Below are 21,937 nucleotides of genomic sequence, written 5' to 3' on the forward strand. Positions count from 1 at the left end.
GAAAGGGTGGGTGGGCCGGGACCCTTGCCTGCCCCCCGGCAGGGGCGCCTCCCACCACCCCCTCCCCGGAGAGCTCCCATGCCCCAGACCCCTCAAATCTTTCCCTTTGATTTTTACTTCCCCTTGGCACAAATGCTTCAATGTAACTTTAATACACTGAATTTACTAAGACACGTGTTGTCAAAAAGGGGAAAAAAATTGTTTTAAGTTTCACATGTAGATGGACCCACAGTGTATCTGGAATTGATTTCTGTGGGGGGCGGTGAGGTGGGTGTCCAGATGACATTTTTCCACGTGGCCCTGCAGTGGACCTAGTACCACATACAGCAAGACCACCTTCCCCTGCAGCATCGATCAGATGACCCTCTGTCACTAGGGGTCCCGTTTCTGGGCTCTCTTCTGTTGTCTTTCCACAGACGTGCTGCCGTAATCACTGTAGCTTTTTGTGTTTTTAAATTTCTCTCAATAATGTTTTGTGTGGGGGCACCTCGGTGGCTCATTCGGTTAAGTGTCTGACTCTTGATTTCAGCTCAGGTCATGATCTCAGGGTTGTGAGATCAGGCCCCGCGTGGGGCTGCACGCTCAGCAGGGAGTCTGCTTCTTTCTCTCTTTCTCTCCCGCCCCGCCCCCGTCCCTCCCCTATTCACGCACTCTCTCTCTCTCTCTAAAATAAATAAATCTTTTTAAAAATATTTTGCGTGGGGGCGCCTGGGTGGCACAGCGGTTAAAGCGTCTGCCTTCGGCTCAGGGCGTGATCCCGGCGTTATGGGATCGAGCCCCACATCAGGCTCTTCTGCTATGAGCCTGCTTCTTCCTCTCCCACTCCCCCTGCTTGTGTTCCCTCTCTCGCTGGCTGTCTCTATCTCTGTCAAATAAATAAATAAAATCTTTAAAAAAAAAAAAAATATTTTGCGTGGAGGTCTTGTATACCTTTTGTTAGCTATTTAATGGCTTTTGAAACTAATATATTATTAACATTTCATTTCCTATTTTTTGCTGCATGAATATAACTGATTTTTGGGTTTTGACCCTGCATCCACTGACCTTGCTAAATTAGTCACTAATCCCAATAGCTTGCCACTGGAGGCTTGGATTTTTCGGGTCCGCTGTCATGGTGTCTGTGAGCAATGTCAGGTTTTTACGTCTTCTGATCTTTGTGTCTTTATTTCTTTTTCTTGCCTCTCTGTACTTGGACTAGAAGAGCTGTTAGCAGCAGCTTGTCTCTTTCCCGAAGGTAACAGCGTCTCAGCACCCACCTTACGTGGTACATGTTTGTCGCTCCTGTTTCAGTCCACGGTGGCTTTTTGGTTCCTTGTCCCTTGGGCAGGGGCTCACTCGTCCTCTGGGGCCCCCTCAGGGCATGCTGCCTCCGTGAGCGATGCTTGTGTAGGCCAGGTACACTGGTACCCCATGTCGCCGTCAAGTCGCACCCCGGGACGGCTTTCCCGTGCGCATGGTGGAGGGGAGCGAACAGGCTTTGGGCAGGAGCAGAAGGTCATCTTGCCTTGAGAGCTGGCGCAAGTTTGGCGGGGAGGGCAGGCCCGGTGTGGCGGAGAACCCCGCCCCCAGCCTGCTGCCTCCATGACATTCCACAGGTAAACCCAGACACCGGCTACATCAACTATGGCCAACTGGAGGAAAACGCCCGCCTCTTCCACCCGAAGCTGATTATCGCAGGTGATGAGCCGGGGGGAAAGGAACCGTCTTTGTCAGCAGCTCCCGGGCCATAAAATGAAGCCGTGGAGCTGTCCCCCAGTTCACTGCTAGTGTCGGCCTCGAACGGTTGGCCTCCTGGGGTCCAAGTATATTCTTTTCTTGCAGGACAAATATCTGTTTGCCACCGTTAATACTAGGTGGAGTAAGAGCTGAAGCTGTGCTCAGAGAAGCATCTAGAAACTTTAACCCCTGACTAGCTGGCGGAGGTAATAACAGTTAGGGACTGCCCCAGCCACCGTGAAGAGGCACCTGACCTGAAGAGACAGGTCAGAGTGGTTGCTTTTGGCACCAAGATGTTTTTTGGGGGGGAAAGGAGGCTATTTTTCATTTCCGTTCTCAGGGATGTCGGAGGGAGAAATTTCCAAGCTGTCAAATACGCCTGCCCAGAGGCCGCTTTGCAGGTCTGCACTTCCGGCGACTCTCAGCTGGCCGTGGGAATCTCTGACTCCACTGCGTCCCCTCTGTCGTCTCAGGAACCAGCTGCTACTCCCGAAACCTGGACTACGCTCGCCTGAGGAAGATCGCGGACGACAACGGGGCGTATCTCCTGGCCGACATGGCGCACATCAGCGGGCTGGTGGCGGCTGGTGTGGTGCCCTCCCCCTTTGAGCACTGCCACGTGGTGTCCACCACCACCCACAAAACTCTGAGAGGCTGCCGGGCTGGCATGATCTTCTACAGGAAAGGTGCGCTCCCGAGGGGGGGCGGATACCGGTGGGGTGCTGCCGCTGGCCTTTCTCCTCTGGGGCTCATGTGCCATTGGGGAAACCCGGGATCCCTTGAAGTGTCCCGTAGGAGGGGGCAATGGCAGAGCTGCGGAACAGATCCTGGAAGGAAGCTCAGGTCTTGCCTCATTCCTTGGGTGTCCGGGTCCTGGGAAAGGAGGAAGGGTATCGTGCTGGGGGTCAGCTAGTCCTCCCCACAAGAGGAGAATGGAAGATGTGTGTGGCCGGCCAGGGGCTAGCAGAGGCGTCACGGTGCAGCCTTACTTTGGTGAACTTACTGTGGTCCAGCATGCCTCTCGCAGAGGATGACTCACGGTAATCAAACCATAAGACGCTGATCTATAAACCATAGTTACCACTGTAGTCCTTCCAGCGAGAAGCCTCTGTTGAATGCCTGCAACCCACACGTCTAAGCATTCCCTTTATGTTGGGATCCCCACACGTGGGAAAGCCAGATTAGTGATCAGATCCTTTGGCCCACGGTGAGACCAGATAGATGCCTGTGCACCTGCAGAGACACCGGCCCTCTGGTGACTGGCTCTCTCTCTGCTGCAGTCTCCTTGCCTGGCCCCCTGGCCAGGGCTGGACACACCCACGTGCCCACAAGCCTTCTCAGTGCCTTGTTGTCTCCGAGGAGTTTTCTCCGTTGTATCCACAGTCCTGAGGCCGGTAGCCGTTCCCACCTGCCTGGGAAATGTTTGTTTCTTGCCACGGAGTGCTGGTGTGTGCCACCCCCACGCTGTGTGATCCTGGGCCAGCTGTCCAGCCTCTCTGTGCCGCCTCGGAATAATGGCACCGGTCCCTGCAGACCAGGGTTGGGAGCATTCATTAATTAACGTAAAGTGCCTCAAGCGGTTCCTGGCTCACAGGAAGCTCTGTAGAAACATTAGTTACTACAACGGATTATTAGCTTTCTTTCCAGAAAGGAATCCTAGTCCCCATTAGAGCCATTATTATATAATTAATATATATCATTATACAAATGAGTCTTCTCCCCTTCAAAGTAATCATCTTGGAAGACTGCTCTCTTGCACAGGTCTTTGAGGAAATACACCCAAGGCATTGTCTTTGTTACAGTCTTAGTGGAGGGAAATTTCTATGCTTTGATTTCATCTCCCAAAGGGTAGTCTGCTCCCGCTATGCAAGCAAGGGGCCCCTGGGCTCTGCACCGCGATGGGCCCGGTCTCACCCCCAGGATAAGGCCAGTCTTGTGCTTAGCGCCCCGCAGCCAGTCTGGGTTGGAGTCCAGGTGCGGAGAAAACAGAGGGGACAGCCCGGCTGATCTGATGTTTCCATTCTGCTGTTTTCCTTCATCCAGGAGTGCGCAGCGTGGATCCCAAGACCGGCAAAGAGACTCTCTACAACCTGGAGTCGCTTATCAACTCGGCCGTGTTCCCGGGCCTGCAGGGCGGTCCCCACAACCATGCCATTGCTGGTAAAATGTCACCAGAGCCAACCCTGAGCCCTCGGGCGGCACTTGGGGGGGATACCCTCACCGATGGCGGCCCTGTGAGCTCGTGCTGCTCCTGCCTTCGCTCCTCTGTGGTGCCTAATGCCCATGTCACCTGTCCACCAAATGCGTGCCAGGACCTGCAGGCTGGGGAGAAACTAGAGCGAGATCTCTGTCCGCCAGGAGCTAACAAGGAAGAAGAGGGACACTGGTAACTGGTGTCAGGCAGGGACAGGGCAGAGTGATGACCACCCGGCGCGTAGGGCCGCCCGGGGGCAAAACTGCCTCAGGCCAGCTCAGGGAAGAAACAACAGGGAAGGAATTGAACAATTAGAAGGCGGGACAGCAGAGGGGGTGAGCGGTTAGCGTCCAAACCCTGAGAGGACAGGTTGCCTCGTCCCCACATCCTGCCCCTCGCGCCGCTGACTGAGCTCACCCAGCAGGCTGATGATCTCCGTCATTCCAGCATCTTCTGTGGAACAAAGCGGTTTGGTAGAGGAGCCCAGGAAGAAGGTGTACGACCTCTGTCCAGAGAAACACGGGTGTTTCCAAGGAGGGGAGGGGAGACGTAAGGACGGGGCGGATTTCCATGGGGTGTTTTCCCAGTCCCCCTTTTACGCCTCCAGACTCCGGGTCTGCGGTTCCTTCAACCCTTGCGTGAGGAGATCACCCGCTCTCCAGCCGCTCTGGGCCTTTTCCAGTCATTTCCACCAACACCGACGAGAGGCTTCGGTGCCTGCACGCAGGGCGTGCCTTCTCCTTCCCTTTTGGGGCCCCCGTCAGCGGCCCTTGCGATTGAACAAGGGACCGGAGGAGTCTGGCCACGCAGGTAGAACGGGCCTGCGCCTCTCCTGGCCTCTGGTCAGAGAGATTTGCACAACTCGGCACCAGCTGAGTTCTCGTGTCCACACACTGAGCTTCAAAAGGACTGTAAAGTCCGCCTCGCGGGAGAACAGCGTCCCTGTGGTAATCGTATTAGCACGAAACTCCCGTGCTCCTCAAAAAGGAGAGGTCTGCAGGGTTAGCCAGACAATTGGAGGGTTAAACATAGATATCATCTGGGGGGAGGAATATAATCTACCCTCCCGGGTGGCACCGGAGAGCAAGGAGACCTGAGTGGCAACAGGGGTGTTCTTTGACTCCCACTCTCCTGGCTGGGCCCGTCCTACCTTCCTGACCCCGATCTCTCCTCCTGCCAGGGGTCGCTGTGGCCCTGAAGCAAGCTATGACTCCGGAATTCCGACTCTACCAACGCCAGGTGGTGGCCAACTGCCGGGTTCTGGCTGAGACCCTGATGGAGCTGGGCTACAAAGTGGTGACAGGTACCAAGAGGATCCCCGGGGAGGCGCCCCTGCTCCTTGGGGTGGCATTTAAGCCTCACCCCCGGGGGCCACCCATCGGATGTGCACACCCGTCCCGCAGGCACCCTGTTACAATGCAGGTCTGACTCGGCAGGTCTGGGTTGGGGTCCGGCTTCCACCCGGCCCCCAGGTGATGCGGGCGTGGGAACCACACTTGGCATTGGGAGGAGTCGGACCAGACTCCCTGGCTACAGATAGGACATGGCAGTCCCGGCAGCCCGGCACTGCCCGAGGCCTCACGGGAGTCCCAGGAGAGGAGTCTCCACCTCCCTGAGCTCCCAGGCCTGCCTGCACCCCTAGTTCACTCTGCTCTGAGGACACAGCGCATATGGCGGAAGCAGATACTGGTGACTGTAAGCCGGTGTTTGTGATAACCTGCTTTGGGCCTGGTGCGGGCACAGTGCTACGGATGGCACGCTCCTGGAGCTTCACGACAGGCTTGTGATTATTGCTCTTCCTTTATTTTTATTACTTTTTTAAAGATTTATTCATTTTGCGAGAGAGGAAGAGAGCACACACAAGGGAGGGGGGAGGGGCAGAGGCAGAGGGAGAAGCAGGCTCCCCACTGAGCAGGGAGCCAGACCTGGGGCTCGATCCCAGGACCCTGGGATCATGACCTGAGCCAAAGGCAGACGCTTCACGACTGAGCCACCGGGCGCCCCTCACTTCGATAACCGTGTAAACACTGTCAACCTGGCCGGACTAGGGATCCGACACAGGGCAGGCTAGCAGAGCCTGGCCTCACCCGTGCGCTCAGTGGATTCGACCCCTCTCTGCTCCTCTGATGCTATCTTTGAGGGGGCCCTGCAGATGGATTTCAGAGACACACGGGGGACTCCCGAGTGATTTGTCAGAGCCAGCGGGAGCTCCCAGTGGCACTGAACAAGCGGTCGCTCCCCAGACAAGTTGCCAGGCCGTTGGCCGACACCAGGTGCTGGGTCACAGCAGTGGGCAGCGTGGACTGGGAAAGCCACTGGTGGTTCCCCTGGCCTGTGCCCTTTGTAAGCTACTGTCCTTTCTTTCAGCCCTTCGGCTCTGGGGCATCTTTTGTTTAGCAGGGGATTAAAGCCTTCCGGGACACATGGGGGGAGTGCTCACCTCCCTGACCTCGTCTGCTTGAGCCTCCTTCAGTCTTACCCTTGTTCCTTAGGAAGCGAGAGATTCCTTTACTTGGCATGGAATCGGCTTTCTCTATTCCTACATGTCCAACTTGGTTTTCCAGGTGGTTCTGACAACCATTTGATCCTTGTGGATCTCCGTTCCAAAGGCACAGATGGTGGAAGGGCTGAGAAGGTTCTAGAAGCCTGTTCTATTGCCTGTAATAAGAACACCTGTCCAGGTAAGGATCCTCTTGGCCAAATACATTTCTTTTGGCCAAAGTTACAGCTGAGGTTAATTTGGCTCTGGGGAGAGACATGAAGGGATTCTGGAGGGGTGCGTAAGTGGGGGCAAAATCATGGCTCTCTCCTAGCCTGCTCCTTCTGACACAGCTCTAACCCTGCCAGGGACAGAGAGGGAGGGACTGAGGTGGGCTGCTCGCAGGTGCCACGGGCATTTGGATAAGGAAGTGGGGGCCTCTGGAACAGGCTGGATGTCTCAGGGAGTTGTAAGAAGAATGTGGGTGATACATCTGACACAGAGAGATGCTAGCTTCGCTTTGGAGAGCAAGGGCCATGCCACGGAGAGCAACCTCCTTACTGTTTCAGTACAGTGGCCAAGAGGCGCTGCTGTCTCCCTATGCCTTCGTTCCTACCTCTGGCATTTCAATCAGCAGTGTTCTGCTTCCTAGAAACAGCCGGCATCCACAGGCCGCTTTTTTTGACCAAGTGTCTTAAATGCACAGCAGTTAGTGGTGAGTTGTTGGGTACGGCCCAGGGACAGAGCCTGTTTATCTTGAAGGTGACAAAAGCGCATTGCGGCCCAGCGGACTGCGTCTGGGGACGCCAGCACTGACATCCCGAGGACTTTTGGAAAAAGAGTTCCAGAAAGTAGCCCACTTTATTCACAGAGGTAAGGATAAATGTTTGGAGGTCGGCCACTCCGATCCGTGTATGGAGTTTCTGACTGGGACCGAGCAGTTGAGACCCAGCCGCTGAAGGACATTGCATGTCCAGGTGGAGTGCGGGGGACAAGAGATAGCAAAAATCACCTTAGCAAACCATGTAGTGTGAGAGGTCGGTAAACTCGTCCTGCCCAAGGAAGGGGGCACACAAGTATCATTTCTGAGGTCCACCTGAACACCTATGGCTGTCAGACCCCCGCCGCTGGGCGCACACTGACAGCCGAGCCTCAGGGGTGTCTCTTGGGCCCACTGAGCCGCAGCACGGCACAGTTCTAGAAGCCTGTTCTATTGCCCGTGAGAAGAACACCTGTCCAGGTAAGAATCCTCGCTGCTCTTTCCTTCCACACCTCTCCCATGTTACAATTTTTTTGGCCGAAGTTCTAGCTGATGGTAGTTGGGCTCTGGGGACAGCCACGAAGGGATTCTGGAGGGGTACGTACATGGGGGCAAAACTGTGGCTCTCCCCCAGCCCACAGAGGGCTCATTTTGTCTCTTGCTGGCACAGGGATAGAACTCACTCTGCAGATTCAGAACGATGTTGGGGCCAAGGCCACCCTGAAGGAGTTCAAAGAGAAACTGGCAGGGGACGAGAAGCACCAAAGGGCCGTCAGGGCTCTCAGGGAGGAAGTGGAGAGCTTCGCGTCTCTCTTCCCTCTGCCTGGACTGCCTGACTTCTAGGGGAGCCGCCCGCACGCACGCACCTGCCCGGGAAGCACTTGCTTGAAGACGCGGTGCCCTTCTGAGCAGAGATGGAAGGGCGGCCCCACGCAGGACCCGGCTGCGTCAACTTCTTCATGCTCTCTGAGGGGGTTCCTTTTTGGACTCTCCTCAAATTACCTCCTTCATGAATCAAAATGTGTTTTTAAGATCCATTGTGAGTAATTCTGGGACAGGTTATCAGGACGTTTAAATTTGATCCCTTCTCTTAGCTGTATAAACGGTTTTTCTGGACAAATGAAATACTTAGACTGAGTCCAGGGCAGACTGGAAAGACCCCAGGAGGTGTACTCGCCCTTCTCTGAGTTACTGGGCCTCCCCCACACTCTGCGATGACAACCACCCAAGTTCGGAGCTGCCGCCAGCCACCCCTTAATATCCTGTCACGCGGAGGGCCGCAAAGGAAGACTGACTTAGGGCTGTCACAACTGAGGAGGGAAATTCTGAAGCTTCCGGTGAGTTCTATACAAGGTGCCACCTGGTATGGGCGGAGTTTCTCCACGGCAGCTCAGAACGTCATGGAAATGGTCTCCTTCACCCCACACCCCTGGGGGGTGCCAGGGCCCATCAGGTGTGAGAACCAGCTGGGGGGGGGGGTGTTTCCTGCCCTGTGCCAGATAACCACCCCCTCCTGTAATCAGGAAACCAAATGGCACCTTCCCAGAGAAACTTTATTTTTCACAAAGCTGAAGTGCAAAACATAGATGACCATTTTTAATAATAAGCACAATCAATTTTTTAACCACAGAATGTCTACAAGAATTATAGCTTTAAAAAATACAACCAATTTTTATATTTCAAAAATATCTGAACTCAAATAAATTAATTTCTTAAAAAGTACACTTCTCAGACGATATGTTTGGCATTTACTCTGGTCAGACTCCAGTGCGGCCACACGCAAGAGCCGCGGTCACGCGCGCGTCCGGGGTGCGCGCGCCTTGACGGCCGCAGCGCGCGTGGCGGGCGGGCTCAGCGTTCGCCCGTGTGGACGGAGGAACATGCAGTTAATAAAATAGCTTTCCAAAAATAACAGATACGAATTCATCACAGACTATGCTTTTCACGGCAGCCTTAAAAGGTGGCATTTTTCAACCCAACCTGTATAGCCAGCCAGCGTTGGGCAGTCGGTGGGCGAGGCGCCCCGTGGTCCTGCCTGGAGGGCACCCCTGGGGCGGGAGGTCCAGCACGTTCTTGGCATTCACTCCAGCTCGGGTGGGGACTCACATCTCCACCTTCACTTTGGGAGCGTGAGGCTGCGAAGCCAGTCTTAGGTTCAGGGGCCTGGCTTCTCCCCGAACTGAAGACAAAAGGCCATCTCCAAGACCGACCCCCTGTGTGGCCTCCATGTTGGAGCTGAAGAATTACTCCCTGGAAGCTGGGGCTCCCTAACAGCAGCTTGATTCACTGCCAAGGGCCCGCTCCGCCCCCCCTTCCTCCTCCCCGTGGCCATAACCAAACCTTGAAAGATAAGACCGGATTAGGTCACCGCTCACAGCTTTCTCCTTTGAAGGCTCAGGAACGCTTGGTGTGCTCAGACCTCTTCAGCTGACACTGGTTGTCTTTCCAGCCAGAAGTAGAAATTTGATGCTTTTTCTCCTTTTTGCAGTCTGTTAATACCTATTTCTTGGCATTCTGATTCCAGTTTTGTGACTTTCTATCCCAGTATCGGGGAAAAGCCAGAGGGCTGGCTGGTTGGCTTCAGAGTACAAACCAAGGAACTTTCCTCTGCGCTTTCTAGGGAGATGGGAAGTAACACCGGACTGCCGGCGCGGGAGATCAGTTCCTCTGAAGGCGGTCCACACTTGCCGACGGGCTCCCCACCAGCTGAGTGTTACCAACTGTGGCACTTGGGGTGCAGTCTGTTGGCCTTCCGAGGATTTGAACTGGGCTGTGTTGTTGTTTGAGACGGAAACCTACGATACCTTGAATATAGCAACAAAGAAGTTAAAAGCTAGATGGGAAATGACAGGGGGGCGATCACGGTCCATTTCCCAATTCTGGTGCAATTCATGTAACTTCAGCACTGCAGGAAATCACAGACAAGTCACTGATTTTTAAAATCCCAACGAAGAGTCCACTAAAGGAGCAAGATCTCTAGGGAAGTGGTGAGGTGTGAGGCAGCAGCTCAGGTCGGAGCGTCCCGAGGCCCACGGTGCTACAAAGGCTTTGGCCCCTCCCTCACACGGAGCTTCTGGAAATCACTACTGCCGGACCGCTAGCCTGCTCAACCTGCTCTCAACCTGGACCTACTGAACAAGGGGTGGTTGGGGGCAGGGGGAGTGGAAGTGGATCAGAAGTTGATATAAACCCGATACACTTTTGGTGCCTGGACCTTCAAAGTGAGTCAGGACTGACAAAGTAATAAGAGGCACAAATGTCCTCTATTTTTTGCAAAGTGTTTTTAAAATGTTTTATTTGAGACAAACCTTAAACGAAAACTCTTAAAGAGATCAGTCCCACTACATAGGGCTCCCCACACCTTAAGGTTTACAGGTGGGGGACTTCTAGTGGGTTCCAGTTCTCCAAAGTGGACGGGGTCTGGGAAGGGCAGCTCCACGGCCTCAAGTGCCTGCCCGAACTGGCTTTGTCCCAGGACCACTCTGCAGTCCCTCTGGAAAGAAACACACTTGGCATCCGGCAATCCTCTGAAACTGCCACAATGAAAAGTTAGACTTTAACCAAACTTTAAAACCTGGAGTCTACCTACTGGTCCGTGAAGCCATGAAAGAACGACTCAAGGGAGACACTCCTTCCTCATTCACTCTTTCTGAGGCCGGCCCCAGGATGAGACACACCCGTTCTGTTCACACCCGCCTGGTCCCTGGCCTTAGAATCCCGGGGCCCTCAGAACCATCCCTGAGACAGAGCTTCCATGCAAACCCCCTCCAAAGTGACATCGACTTCAGACCATGGTAGCGATGGCTTTAGCTTCTGGAAGGCCACGTATGGCTGACCTTCTGCCTTGATCAGTTTCCCAGGTGACAGCACGGTTAAACTGTAGAGTCCACGATGGTGTGAAACGGGAATGAAAAGCAATGGCGGTGCCGGTGATCACTTTCAATCTTGTCATACGGACCCCAGAGACCTTCCCGCGCCGTGGAGATAAAATGTTGTAAGGTCATGTCCCCGGAGGCGTAAGTAGACAGCAGCAAGCCACCCAGTTAGCAAACAAAGCAGCATCTTGAACACGAGGGACACTGGACGCAGCAACGCAGGGGGAGCCCACGGAGAGAAACGGGCTTCCTACGCAGCCTTCCCCACGTGCAAACACACGCTTTGCATTTCGAAGCTGCCAAGACGTTCCCGGCGACTCGTGTGTGTGAACATATGCAACGGGCACAGGTACAAAGAAAACCCATGAGACGTAGACGGACCATCTGCCACAGAAGGTTCCTTCTCAGTCACAGCCTCAGAAGCAAAATCACACGCCCTGTGCCAGGACTGCGGGCCCCGACCAGGAGCCGACGGCCAGGAGCCAGCGGGCCGTACCCTCGTGCGCGCAGACGAGCCGGGCAAGGAAAGGGCCGCGGGAGTGAGGTGCCGCTACTGCCCCCCTACGTGACCTCTGCGGTGCGCCCCGGAGCGTGCTCAGGAGCGGCCGCGCTGTGGCTGTCAGGGTCTGTCGTGTCACAACTGTCTTGGAACGCGTTAAAAAGCAGTCATACTAAGAGTTCTCCCTACTTGGAGGAAAAAAAGCAGCCATAAAAAAAAAAGTATAAAAATGTCAAGGTTGCAAGAAACCGTCCGTCGACAAACCGACGGCAACTATGTACGGAGCATCGGGGAGGTCCCGGTGGGTGAAGCAGGGATTGTCTCCTTCCCTGATAAAAAAAAAGTATAAAAATGTCAAGGTTGCAAGAAACCGTCCGTCGACAAACCGACGGCAACTATGTACGGAGCATCGGGGAGGTCCCGGTGGGTGAAGCAGGGATTGTCTCCTTCCCTGATGGGAGGCTCACGGGGCCGGGAGGGAGCTGCTGGGAGGTGAGTGGACCTGGAGGACCTGCGCGGGGCAGGAGCGAGCAACGGTGAGGTAACCATATTCGGGGGGCCTGCGTGGGGTGGAAGTGAGCAGCAGTGAGGTGCATGTATTTGAGGGGACGGCGTGAGGGCAGGAGTGAGCAGGGGTGAGGCCCACATGGGCCAGATCCACAAAGACAGCCACACAAGGAGGCTTTCCTCCTTCCTGGTCCTCCAGGGTTCTCACCAGCTCGGCTGCCTCCCCAGACCAGCCAGCTGAGCAGAACCCCACTGGCACCGTGCCCACGAGACCCTGCAAGAGGTAGTGAAGTGGTTGCAAAGGTTTGCTGCAGGTGGAGGACGGAGGAGGGGGGGTGACCTTGGCCGAGTCCCATCATGCCTGCAGACCTTCCCCAAGGGGACGGCGTGGACTCACTAAGCCAGAAAGGCTGGCGGGCCGGGCCCCAGAGGCCTGCTGGCTCCTCACCCCTCGCACAGTGCTGATGGCCTCGTGGCCCCGCCCATCTCCCGGGCTCTCCAGCTGCCACAGTGGTTCTCACTCCCAAGCAGGGACAAGCGACTAACTCTAGCCACTGCCGCTGCCCCAGGGGAAGCAGCTGCAAAGCCCACGCACAAGCATTTCCGTGCCTAGGGAGGAAGCCAGGACCAGACAGGGTGCCGCTCGCTCTCCCTGCAGCCTCGGGGCCCAGAAGCTTCTGCGTCTGCCACCACCCAGCTGAGACAGAGCTGCCTCCCTCCACCTCACTCATTCAGGGGCCTCCCCCGGGATGACGGGCTCTAGGGGACCCGAGTGAAGGACCCCAGCCGGGACCTGAATGAGGCAACGGATGTTCTATCGTCCTGTTTCCCACTAAAGCGCTCCAATGAAGGGGGTGCTTCCCTTGATCCTGCCGCCCGAGTGTCTGGGAGCCGACCGTGCCAGAGTGCCCCTCCCGTCTGCACTTCGCCTTTCTGCCCCGCATCCCACCCCATCGAGAGAGTGCTGGCTCTCTCCTGGCCCGCCTGCCAGTCCTCACGAAGCCAAGCGGCCCCCTCCCGACCCCAGGGGCCACTCCTCACCTGGGAGCGCGGCCTGTCACCATCCTTACTGATGCCGGTGGAGAGCCAGGCGCCCGCCTCCACCCAAGTCCACCTCCCAGACCGCCCGACACCACCCAGGAGCCAGGGCTGTCCCCTCGGGTTCCCTCCCCTGATGACACCATTAGTCTCAACAGCTCAGAGGACCGCTCGCTCACGCCAACCCCTCCCCTCCCCGTACCCGGAGTCACAGGTCTCGGTCACAGCGGCTGGGCGGACCTCAGATCTTGTACAAGAAGCTGGGCACATAGTCGAACCTGAGCATGGGGTGGCCGGTCCCGGGCGTGTCCTGCACGTAACGCAGCTTCAGCAGCTCGGCCAGGTACTGGACCACTTTAACGTCTTCGTTCACCAGGCCCAGCGTCAGCTTCAGGAAGCTGGCCTGGCGGCCGGCAACCACCTCCTCGGTCTCCTTGTCGTGGGCGGGCAGGTGCAGGTGGTGGCAGAAGGTGTAGAGGAAGGCCTTGGAGCAGAGCTGGGCGAGCGTGCTCTGGACATGCAGGTAGTACGTGCTGCCCCGCTTGATCTGGGTGCGGTGGTCGGCCAGCCGGGGCACCAGGGCGCCTCTGTAGAGCGGGCAGCGGAGGGCTTTGTTGTCCAGGTCCAGGACGCTGGTGTAGCGGCTGTAGCGGCTCAGGGCGTGCAGGGGGCCGGCGCCGGCCGGGGCTGCCACTCTGAAACACACGGGCCCGCGTGAGGACGGAGGCTTGGGGTGGGGCCTCCTGTCCCGGGGCGGCTCCCCCGCTCTTTCTGGGAGGCCGCTCTGATCGTGATCGCTTCAAAGGGCTCCTCACCACCCTCGGGAGCAAGGTCAAGTGCCTGGGCGCGGCCCGAGGGCCCCGCGCGACCCCCTTCCCGCTGGCATCGGAGGCCTCACCTGTTACCTCCACAATGACTTTCTCGCAGCCAGGCCAGTGCTCAAAATCACAGGCCTGCATGCCCTGCCCGGAACACCCTTCCCTCCCGTGTGCACTTGCCCCTCTGCCAGCTCAAACCCGATCCGGCCGCCCCTGACCCCCTCCTCTGCTTCTCTGCTGTTCTGCTGTGCGACCTCGGCCAAGCTCCTTAACCCTTCTGAGCCCCATCTGTAAGACAGAGATAACCGGTCCTGCCTCACGCAGTCACTGCAGAGACAAAAGTGGTCGTGTCTACGATAGCGCCTGGCCCTCAGTCTTGTCAGCCTGGCACCGAGCTCTCCTGCCGCACGGAGCTGCTGCGGACCGGGACGAGCGGATTTGGCCTCCTGGCCCACTGCCCACTACCGCGCCCGCACAGCAGAGGCAGGCGGGCCTTGCTCAACGAGGGAAGGGGTCAGGGTGACCCGCCCTAGTAAGCAGCTCTTTGAAACCCTCCAGATCGGTCTTCCCAGAGCAGCCGGCATCTGCCGGCCTTGCAGCCTGGCAAACGTCAGGCTGACCAGAGATTTCACAGACCGACACACGTCTGGAATTTAGAGCGTGTGTTGGGCCTCAGCTGTTGTGTAAGAGGACTGACGGGCACTTGGGGGACCAAGGCAATCTCATGATGTTTTCTCCTTCCTGGGTGTCGTCATGTCCTTGTACAGTTAACAGCACCTACTATATGCCCAGGCGGTGACCTGGGGGCGGAAGAGGCAGTGAGGAGCGAGCCTGGTCGGGCTGGGAAGAAGACACGCACACAGCACCCCAAGTGAGGGAGGGGGGCCTGGGGCCAGGAAGGTTCTGGAGGAACAGCCTCAGAGCTGGGCCTTACAACAAAGGTGGGCTCCGAGAACCTGGGACAGCATCCGGACCACACAAGAGCAGGGTCACAGAGACGAGAAAACAGAGCCACACGTGCCGTGGGTCCTGGAAACCATGAGAAGAATGGGCTGTGGCCCCCATCACATGGGCAATGAGGAAGCAGGGCCTGCAGGTGGCTGACTGGCTTCTCGGGGACATGGGTCTCCTCAGTCACAGTACCAATGTGCTCAGGCAGCTCCCAAGGCACCCCTGCCCCCCAGCCCCACCCCGGGAGGGGCCCAGTCCATAAGCCAAATGCCTCCTCGAGCTGGGCACATCCAGCCGCCCGAGGTCCTGCCGCGGCAGCAAAGCCAGGCCTCACCCCGTCGTCCTGCCCCTCCATTCCAGTCACCCGTCCCGCTGAACAGCCTGCCTCAGGCCCGGCCGTTCCCGGGGAGCGCTGGCGCCCCACACATCGTTAGAAGATACTGCTCTAACGCCTCCTCCACGTGTTTCCCCACAAAGCTCCTCACCAGGGGGCGAGGCAGCACGGAAAGAGGCGAGCCCACACCTCTGGGCCCCGTGCTTCACCTCGCACACCTGTCTTAGACTCCTTACAGTCCGTGCCAATGCCGGGGGGAGGCTCCGGGCAGACACAACCACCGAGGCCCAGCGAGGGGCCGTGGCTCACACAAGGTCCCCTGGCTACAAACTGGCTGAGCCGGGACTCGACCAGAGCCTCCGACGCCCCAACTGGCACTTCCTCCCATCAGTACCGAGCTCTGTCTGGGGCTTGTTCCTGCGACTCGGCAAGCCATACAATTATCCTTCATTTTGATTTGAAATAATGGGAAACCAACACGATTATCTGCCCATCTCGTACCCACAAGCGATGGATCCGACTCACGAGCATCTCCAGGCAGAAGGCCTACTTGAGGGGGAAAACCAAGGGCCACCGAAACTGGCAGCTGTGGGGGTGAGAGAGTTTAAAAACAGTTCATCATCAGGCTGGTTTTAGCTGGAGTCAAAGCACCTGCGTGGGGAGAGGCTCTCCTGGGTCACAGCTCACAGATTCCAGGTTAACCCAGTACAAGGAATCAACCCCCTCTAGAGCGGAGCTGCCCCCACCCCCCAGCAGGAAGCTCACGGCCATACAAAGGCCCGTCTTCTACTACTACTCTTTAAAGCCGATCGTCAGATGGGCCTCCTCCTGCCTCCCAGCTTCAGCACGGGTTCTGCCTGCTGGGGTGACTCACCGCCGATACCCACAGCTCTGAGCACTTCAAAGGGCAAGCACAGCACCGGGCGGTACGTTCTTTCTGGAGGTGACCCTTTCCTGCAGTTCCACACACTGAGCCCCGGAAGCCCCGCTCACACGCGTGTTGGACAAGCTTTGTCGAATGAATGAGAGACAGAGGACAGGACTGGTCCAGATCCACATGGCCGATAGTGGAAGCGTCAGTACCCGAAGTCATAGCACCCACTGCGCCCCTCCCTACCCGCCCCGGGCCACGACTCCATGGCTTTTCATCTCAGGATGCGTTCAGATCGTGTCTGCTGCTCACCTCCCAGGATTTCTTTGGGAGAGCTGTGGCAAATCCGGTCCCCACTCCAGTGACACGCCCCCTAGGGTGCAAGGCCTCCAACCCCCCGCCCACTGTATCTCACACCAGAGCAAGACCCTCTGGAGGCAGATCTTGCCAATCCCCAACATCTGTGCACGCCCAGAAGGCTGGAGAAGGTGAGCAATGGGAGACACTTCCCCACTCGGGGCTATTTGCAATTCTGCTCTCGTCTGTCACTTCCGATGGGCGTCCCGCCTTCACAGAGGGATGCTTAACGGATCTAAAGCCAGGCTGCAGAGGGCCACACTCAGCGTCTGCTGCCTCGGCCTGCCTCCCTGGAGTCTGTATGCGTCCCTGCCAGGTTATTAGAGACACACTCACACTCATCAGACACAGACCAGACGTGGTGGGCCTCTCCACACCCGCTCTCACGAGACAGGTCTTGGCAGCGCCGTCTGCAGATGGAAACGGCTTCAGAGGTCAAGCTGACAGTGTGGTGGCAGAGCTGGGACCGGCGGGAGGGACCCCCTTGAAGACCGTGCCTGTCCTGTCACGGGGATGACCACGGCTGACTCACCTTGAGTCTGGCAGTGGCCCGGGTGGCTAGCATGTCACAGTCCTCTATAAATACTTGGCAAATGATCTTTCAGGGATCCAACCCTCTCATTTTATCAGGAGGAAACAAAGCCTCGAGTGGAGGAGTGACTTGTTCAGGTGGCCTCAGTGGGTGACTACTGGTAGGGCCGGCCCGGGACTCAGACCACCTCCCACCTTCTCTTCCACCTCAGGGAGGCCCTACCCTCTCTTGCACCCCCAGACTTCATGAACTGATCACAGCAGGCTTCCCAGGGCAGCCCTGCCTAGGCCTCAGAATCCTTCATGCCACACTCTAGCCAGATACCCAACGGAACAGAGCTGGTGTAAGAGATGAACTTCTTTTGCCATCCTGGCACATTCTAAGGAGGGAACTTCAGGGAAAGCCTCCAGGAAGGGCAAGACTGTCCTGTGCCTGGTCTTGGATAAGGCAGCTGACAACAGACTGATGTAGTCTTTTAGATTCTCCATCTTTGGGGGAGAAAAAGGGGAAAAGGTCAAGAGTTGGGGCTAAGGGAGTGACTCGGAGAAGAGACATGTGTCTGCAAGGGACATGGACCCGTTCTTCCACCAAGATCAGGGGCAAAAGCAATCCCTGAAAGGCCCTTGCCTTGCTGGGGCAGCCGGATTACACCCGAGCACAGAGCTGGCATCCGCAGAGGGACTGGATCCTGGGAGGAAGGACAAAGTCTGCAAGGGCGCCTGGTGCAGCCTCTCACTCCCGAGCCTGACTCTGCATCCATAAGCAAGGACCCCGCTCGGTGGTCTCCTGTGCGGCCCGAGGAAGGGGCTGGGCCAGGTCACACCAAGTCCCCGTGTCATCACTCTTCCCCCACACTGGCAAGCTCGCCCTCCTGGTGCCTCAAGCCAAAGACCCCAAGCCTCCCCCAGGCGCCCCTCTCCCTCACTTCCCACACATCGCTCAGCTGCCCACTTAACATGTTTTCTTAGAACACACGACGCACCCGCTGCTGGAACTCTCCTCCCTGTCAGCCGTCTCCTCTCCTCAACTATGAATTCTTCCAGGGCAGTGAACTTGCCCAGGTACCTCCAGATGGTACCCCAGCACCCGCCAGCATGGCCAGTGAGCCAAGGCAGGACGTGGAGGCGCCACTTGCTTAAATGCCACCACCACGACCCCGGGGAAAGCCTAACGCAGCAAGGGTTAGAGCGAGGGTCGGGAGACTTCTGCAAGAGGGGCAAACACAAGGCGACTCGGGGGACGGGGACCTCACTGATACTGGGGGCCGATGCAAAAGGACAGTTGGAAAACTGGAACAAACAGCTGCTGATTGCAGCACGCAGAAATTCCTTCTCTTCCCATGTGGCCCGGGAAGCACAGACTGGCTGTGTCAGCACCTCTGTTTTACAGATGTGTCAAGTGGGGTGCAGAGAAGGCAATGAGGAAACCAAACACCGTGCATACCCCGAAGGAAAGAGACCCTTGGGCCGGACAACTTGCCACGCAGTATCTGGGAAAAAGAAAACGAGTCTACGACAACACGGTAGTATTGTGGGAAAATGAAATAGAAAGCATTCAAACAGGGAAAGGAGGAATTGGCTCTTGTGTTTCCTTATGAAGACAGCCTTCTTGGGCAAATAGGACAGTGGAGTAAAAGCCACTGGAGCCCCCTGATGTCCCTGTCACCAGTGATGGCTGCCACCTTCTAGGACCGCCACAGCCCTTTCTCAGAAGCCGATCTCTCCTCAGTCATTTACACCATAGCGTGAATTTGAGAATAAGCGAGAACCTGAGATCTAGAAGCTCAGTTGTTCCCCAAACCTTCCTGTACGCCAGATAAACTCCAAGTCTTAGCCCAGACCAACTGAACCAGAATCTCTGCGGGGTGGGACCCAGAACTCCCTGATCTAAAAAACTCTCCTAAATAATTCTGACATGGCAGGTCGCAGACCGGGGTCGGCGACCACTTCGGAATGGCAAACCCTCATGAGAGGGACAAGGAAACAGAAGGCCAAAGAAAGGGAATGATATGCCAAAAGTTACAGAGTGAGGGGTGTTGGGGGCCCAGTCTGGAAGCCAGGTCGCCCAATGCTGGGCCCACCACACGGACCTGTGCATCTCCCCCAGAGGGATGTACGTCTGAAGCCTCATTTCTAACGGGACGGGGCCCTTCCCCACCACGGATAACCAGTTACCTCTGCAGGCCGATAAGCTTCCACCTCTGAAAATCCGTGATATGCAAAGGAGAGGAGACCCAGTGCTTCACCGGTTTGGCGTAACGGCTGTGGTTGGGGACAAAGATGGACAGCGCCGTCACCAGCTTCCTCACTATGGCCTCGTCCTCCCCCAGGACCACAAGTGTCCTCCCGCTGAGCAGGGAGTAGATGGCCGGGTGGGCAAAGGGGTACTGACGGATGAATTTTAAGGCGTTCTGGCCAGCCCTCTTTTTATGCCTCTCGGAAGAGGGGCCGGTGGGATGAGCCGAGGGGGGAGTCCTGTCTGAGCTGGTGGAGGCTAGACTGCTCATGTTGCTGGCACTGTCCGAGTAGTTGTCCAGGCTGGTCTTACTGACATCCCGGCTCGCCAGCAGGCGGCTTGGGTCCAGCTCATCAGCAGGGAAGCCTTCGGAACTGCTGTCTCGCAAAGGGCTGGCATTTTCCACCGCAAAGTCCACATGGAACCCCTGGTCCTTCTGCCTGTAGCGCTGCGGAGGGATGCTCACTACTCCGTCCTGGTCCGAGGGGGTGTGGGCTGGAGTGGAGAGGCGCACCCGCAGACTGTCGCTCTCCTTCCCAATGCAGCAGGAGGAGTCTATCTGTGACGGGGGGGTTTCTAAGCCACCCTCCTCTGCCTCACCCAGCTCTGGCGCGCTGACGCTTGCCTGGAAGTGGATGGCTCCCTCACTATCATCTGCGTAGGATTCTTCTTCGTTAATGGCACTTGGGTAGCTGGCCTTGAAATCCTCAGGGATGAGGGCCTCCGAGGGGCAGGTGCTGAGGACTTCGATACTGTCCTCGCTGATGGTCCTGTGGCTGACTGCTTTGCTCCGGACCACCTGGGGGCTCAGTGGCACCGTGAGGCTGGCCTGGCTGTCAGACTTAGGCAGCACAGCGGTGGACTTCTCCGTGCCCAGAACCTCGATGCTTTCACCACTGCTGATGCTCCCTTTCATATCCATATCCAGGTAGTCCAAGTTCTCCTGGGGGTCAAAACTGCTCATTTCTGCCACGTCGGCTTCCTTGTACTCCTCATCTCCAAGTTCCTGCTCCATCTTGATCGGCACAGACTCCACACTGGACTTGTAAGAACCAACGCTAATTAACACTTGAGGAATCGGACATTCTTCCAGAGACCTGGAAGGCGGTCTGCCTGGACCGGGCTTCGGGGGTGCGCTCTCTTGTTTCTCTGCCACCTCCACAAAATCTTCGAAGAGGAAGTTTGTTATATGCTGTTGTTTTAGAAGTGCTCTGTCAATCTGGCTGGTCAGGAGGTAGCACAGGTCTCCTCTGAACATGTGCTCTATGTGGCTGAGCTGAGCCAGGGTCTGGGTGAAATACTCAGTGTCACAGAGCTCTTCCAAGGTCTTCAACTTCTTGTCAAAACACTTGGTGGACTTTGCTTTGATGAGCTTCGGGGTATAAGCAGGTCTGCAGGTATAAAGGTCTGTGTCAGCAGACTCATCAGGGTTAGAGGTAGTGGCCGCCTGGCTGGTCTGATCCTGGGTGTGCTCCGTCTCCCCACAACACAAAGCAGACCCCTTCAACTTCCGATGAGGGTACGAGCGGATCTGCTTCAGCAGGTCTTGATGTTCAATGATGGACTTCTCTACACTAGCCAGTTCATTGGCTTTCTCAATTGCCTGAGATGAGTAAAAGCCTTTGTCATTGGCCTTCTTCTGGATCTCCGTTTCCGTGTGCAGCACTGTCCTGGTGTAATCCAAGTCTTTCAGTTTTTTTTCAAGTTCTCCTGCAAATGCCTTCCTGTTGCCTGTCTTCAAGCACTCAGAAGCTTTGGAAAATTCAGCTGAGAGCTCCTGAAACTGCTGCATGATTTTGTGCTGGTCTGCTGAGATATAAGCCATGCAGAAAGGTCTTACAAAGCCCCGGGCCTCCAGGTCGTACAGGGTAAGGTGGTGCACATATGCAAAGGCTCCCTCCTTGGAGTCTCCCAGCACCACCTTGGAGTCCTCCACAAAGTTCAGCTTGGGGTAGGCAGAACCAGGGGGATGGCCCACAAAGGACGCCTGGTAATCCACAGACATGATCCGTAAGGAGAAGTAATTGAGATCGAAAGTACCAAAAACTTTGGTGTCATTGGGGATGGTCAGCAAGGGTTGGGGTCCCACCTGCTCGGAGAACTCGGAGATAAGGATGAAGTCCCGAGAGAACTTGGCCCCGGACAGTTTGGACCACGGGTTGGCTCCCTGGCTGGAGAAGGGGAAGAGTGGCACCGAGTACTCCTCGGGCAAGGCGGGCTCATTGTAAGGTTCCTCCTCGTACTCCTCCTCTTTGGTGAAGGCGACCACGTCAGGGGCGCTGATCATATTTCCAGATATATGGAGAGAACATTGAGAGGAAGTGAGAAAGAATGAGGGGGTAACCAACGCAGGTTAGCCCGGCCTCTGGAAGAGGAAGTAAAGTCCCTGCGGTCTTCTTTGCGCCCTCAGGGGTACTAGGCTGCCCCTCACACACCCGAAGACTCAAACTCCCACAGTCCCCTCAGAGGTATAGCTCCTCCAAAGCCTTCACAGGCCCATGGACTCCGAAGGTCCAGAAGACCCGATAGGCCGGGTGTCCTCCTCTTCCTCCTCCTTCTCCTCGGGCGACAGCGTCCGGCGCAGGACACCTGCAGCGAGGTCACCGGCACTCCCCCGAACCCACCGCGACAGCAACAGCCCAGCCCTGAACCGGTGCCTAACGCGGGGCTACGGGCCTCGCAGGGGCCAGTCGAGCGTTGCCGCCCCCACGGCCCGAGGGCAGAAACCGTCGCGGCTCCTCGGACGCCACAACCCGGAGCCAGCTACCGCG

General features: G+C 56.8%; 2 protein-coding genes across 3 annotated transcripts in view; one reads left to right on the plus strand and one right to left on the minus strand.

Annotated features, from left to right (window-relative positions):
* SHMT1 (serine hydroxymethyltransferase 1) overlaps positions 1–8,869 on the plus strand; it is a 24,457-nt gene extending 15,588 nt beyond the window's left edge. For both annotated transcript variants that reach the window (XM_040630137.1, XM_040630138.1), the window contains exons 6-12: positions 1,596–1,677; positions 2,190–2,402; positions 3,760–3,876; positions 5,091–5,213; positions 6,475–6,591; positions 7,152–7,262; positions 7,820–8,869. In XM_040630137.1, coding sequence (XP_040486071.1) covers positions 1,596–1,677; positions 2,190–2,402; positions 3,760–3,876; positions 5,091–5,213; positions 6,475–6,591; positions 7,152–7,262; positions 7,820–7,992 — 936 coding nt within the window. In that variant the 3' untranslated portion in view covers positions 7,993–8,869. The remainder of the gene's footprint in view (positions 1–1,595; positions 1,678–2,189; positions 2,403–3,759; positions 3,877–5,090; positions 5,214–6,474; positions 6,592–7,151; positions 7,263–7,819) is intronic.
* Positions 8,870–11,867: 2,998 nt separating this feature from the next.
* SMCR8 (SMCR8-C9orf72 complex subunit) lies at positions 11,868–21,861 on the minus strand. Its single transcript, XM_040630136.1, has 2 exons — positions 19,106–21,861; positions 11,868–13,763 (listed from the first exon to the last, which is right to left on the minus strand). The coding sequence occupies exons 1-2, from the start codon at positions 21,451–21,453 to the stop codon at positions 13,310–13,312; spliced, it is 2,802 nt and encodes a 933-aa protein (XP_040486070.1). The 5' UTR covers positions 21,454–21,861; the 3' UTR covers positions 11,868–13,309.
* Positions 21,862–21,937: the final 76 nt, after the last annotated feature.

Source organism: Ursus maritimus, unplaced genomic scaffold (assembly GCF_017311325.1).
Source record: "Ursus maritimus isolate PB19 unplaced genomic scaffold, ASM1731132v1 scaffold_14, whole genome shotgun sequence".
Taxonomy (NCBI): domain Eukaryota; kingdom Metazoa; phylum Chordata; class Mammalia; order Carnivora; family Ursidae; genus Ursus; species Ursus maritimus.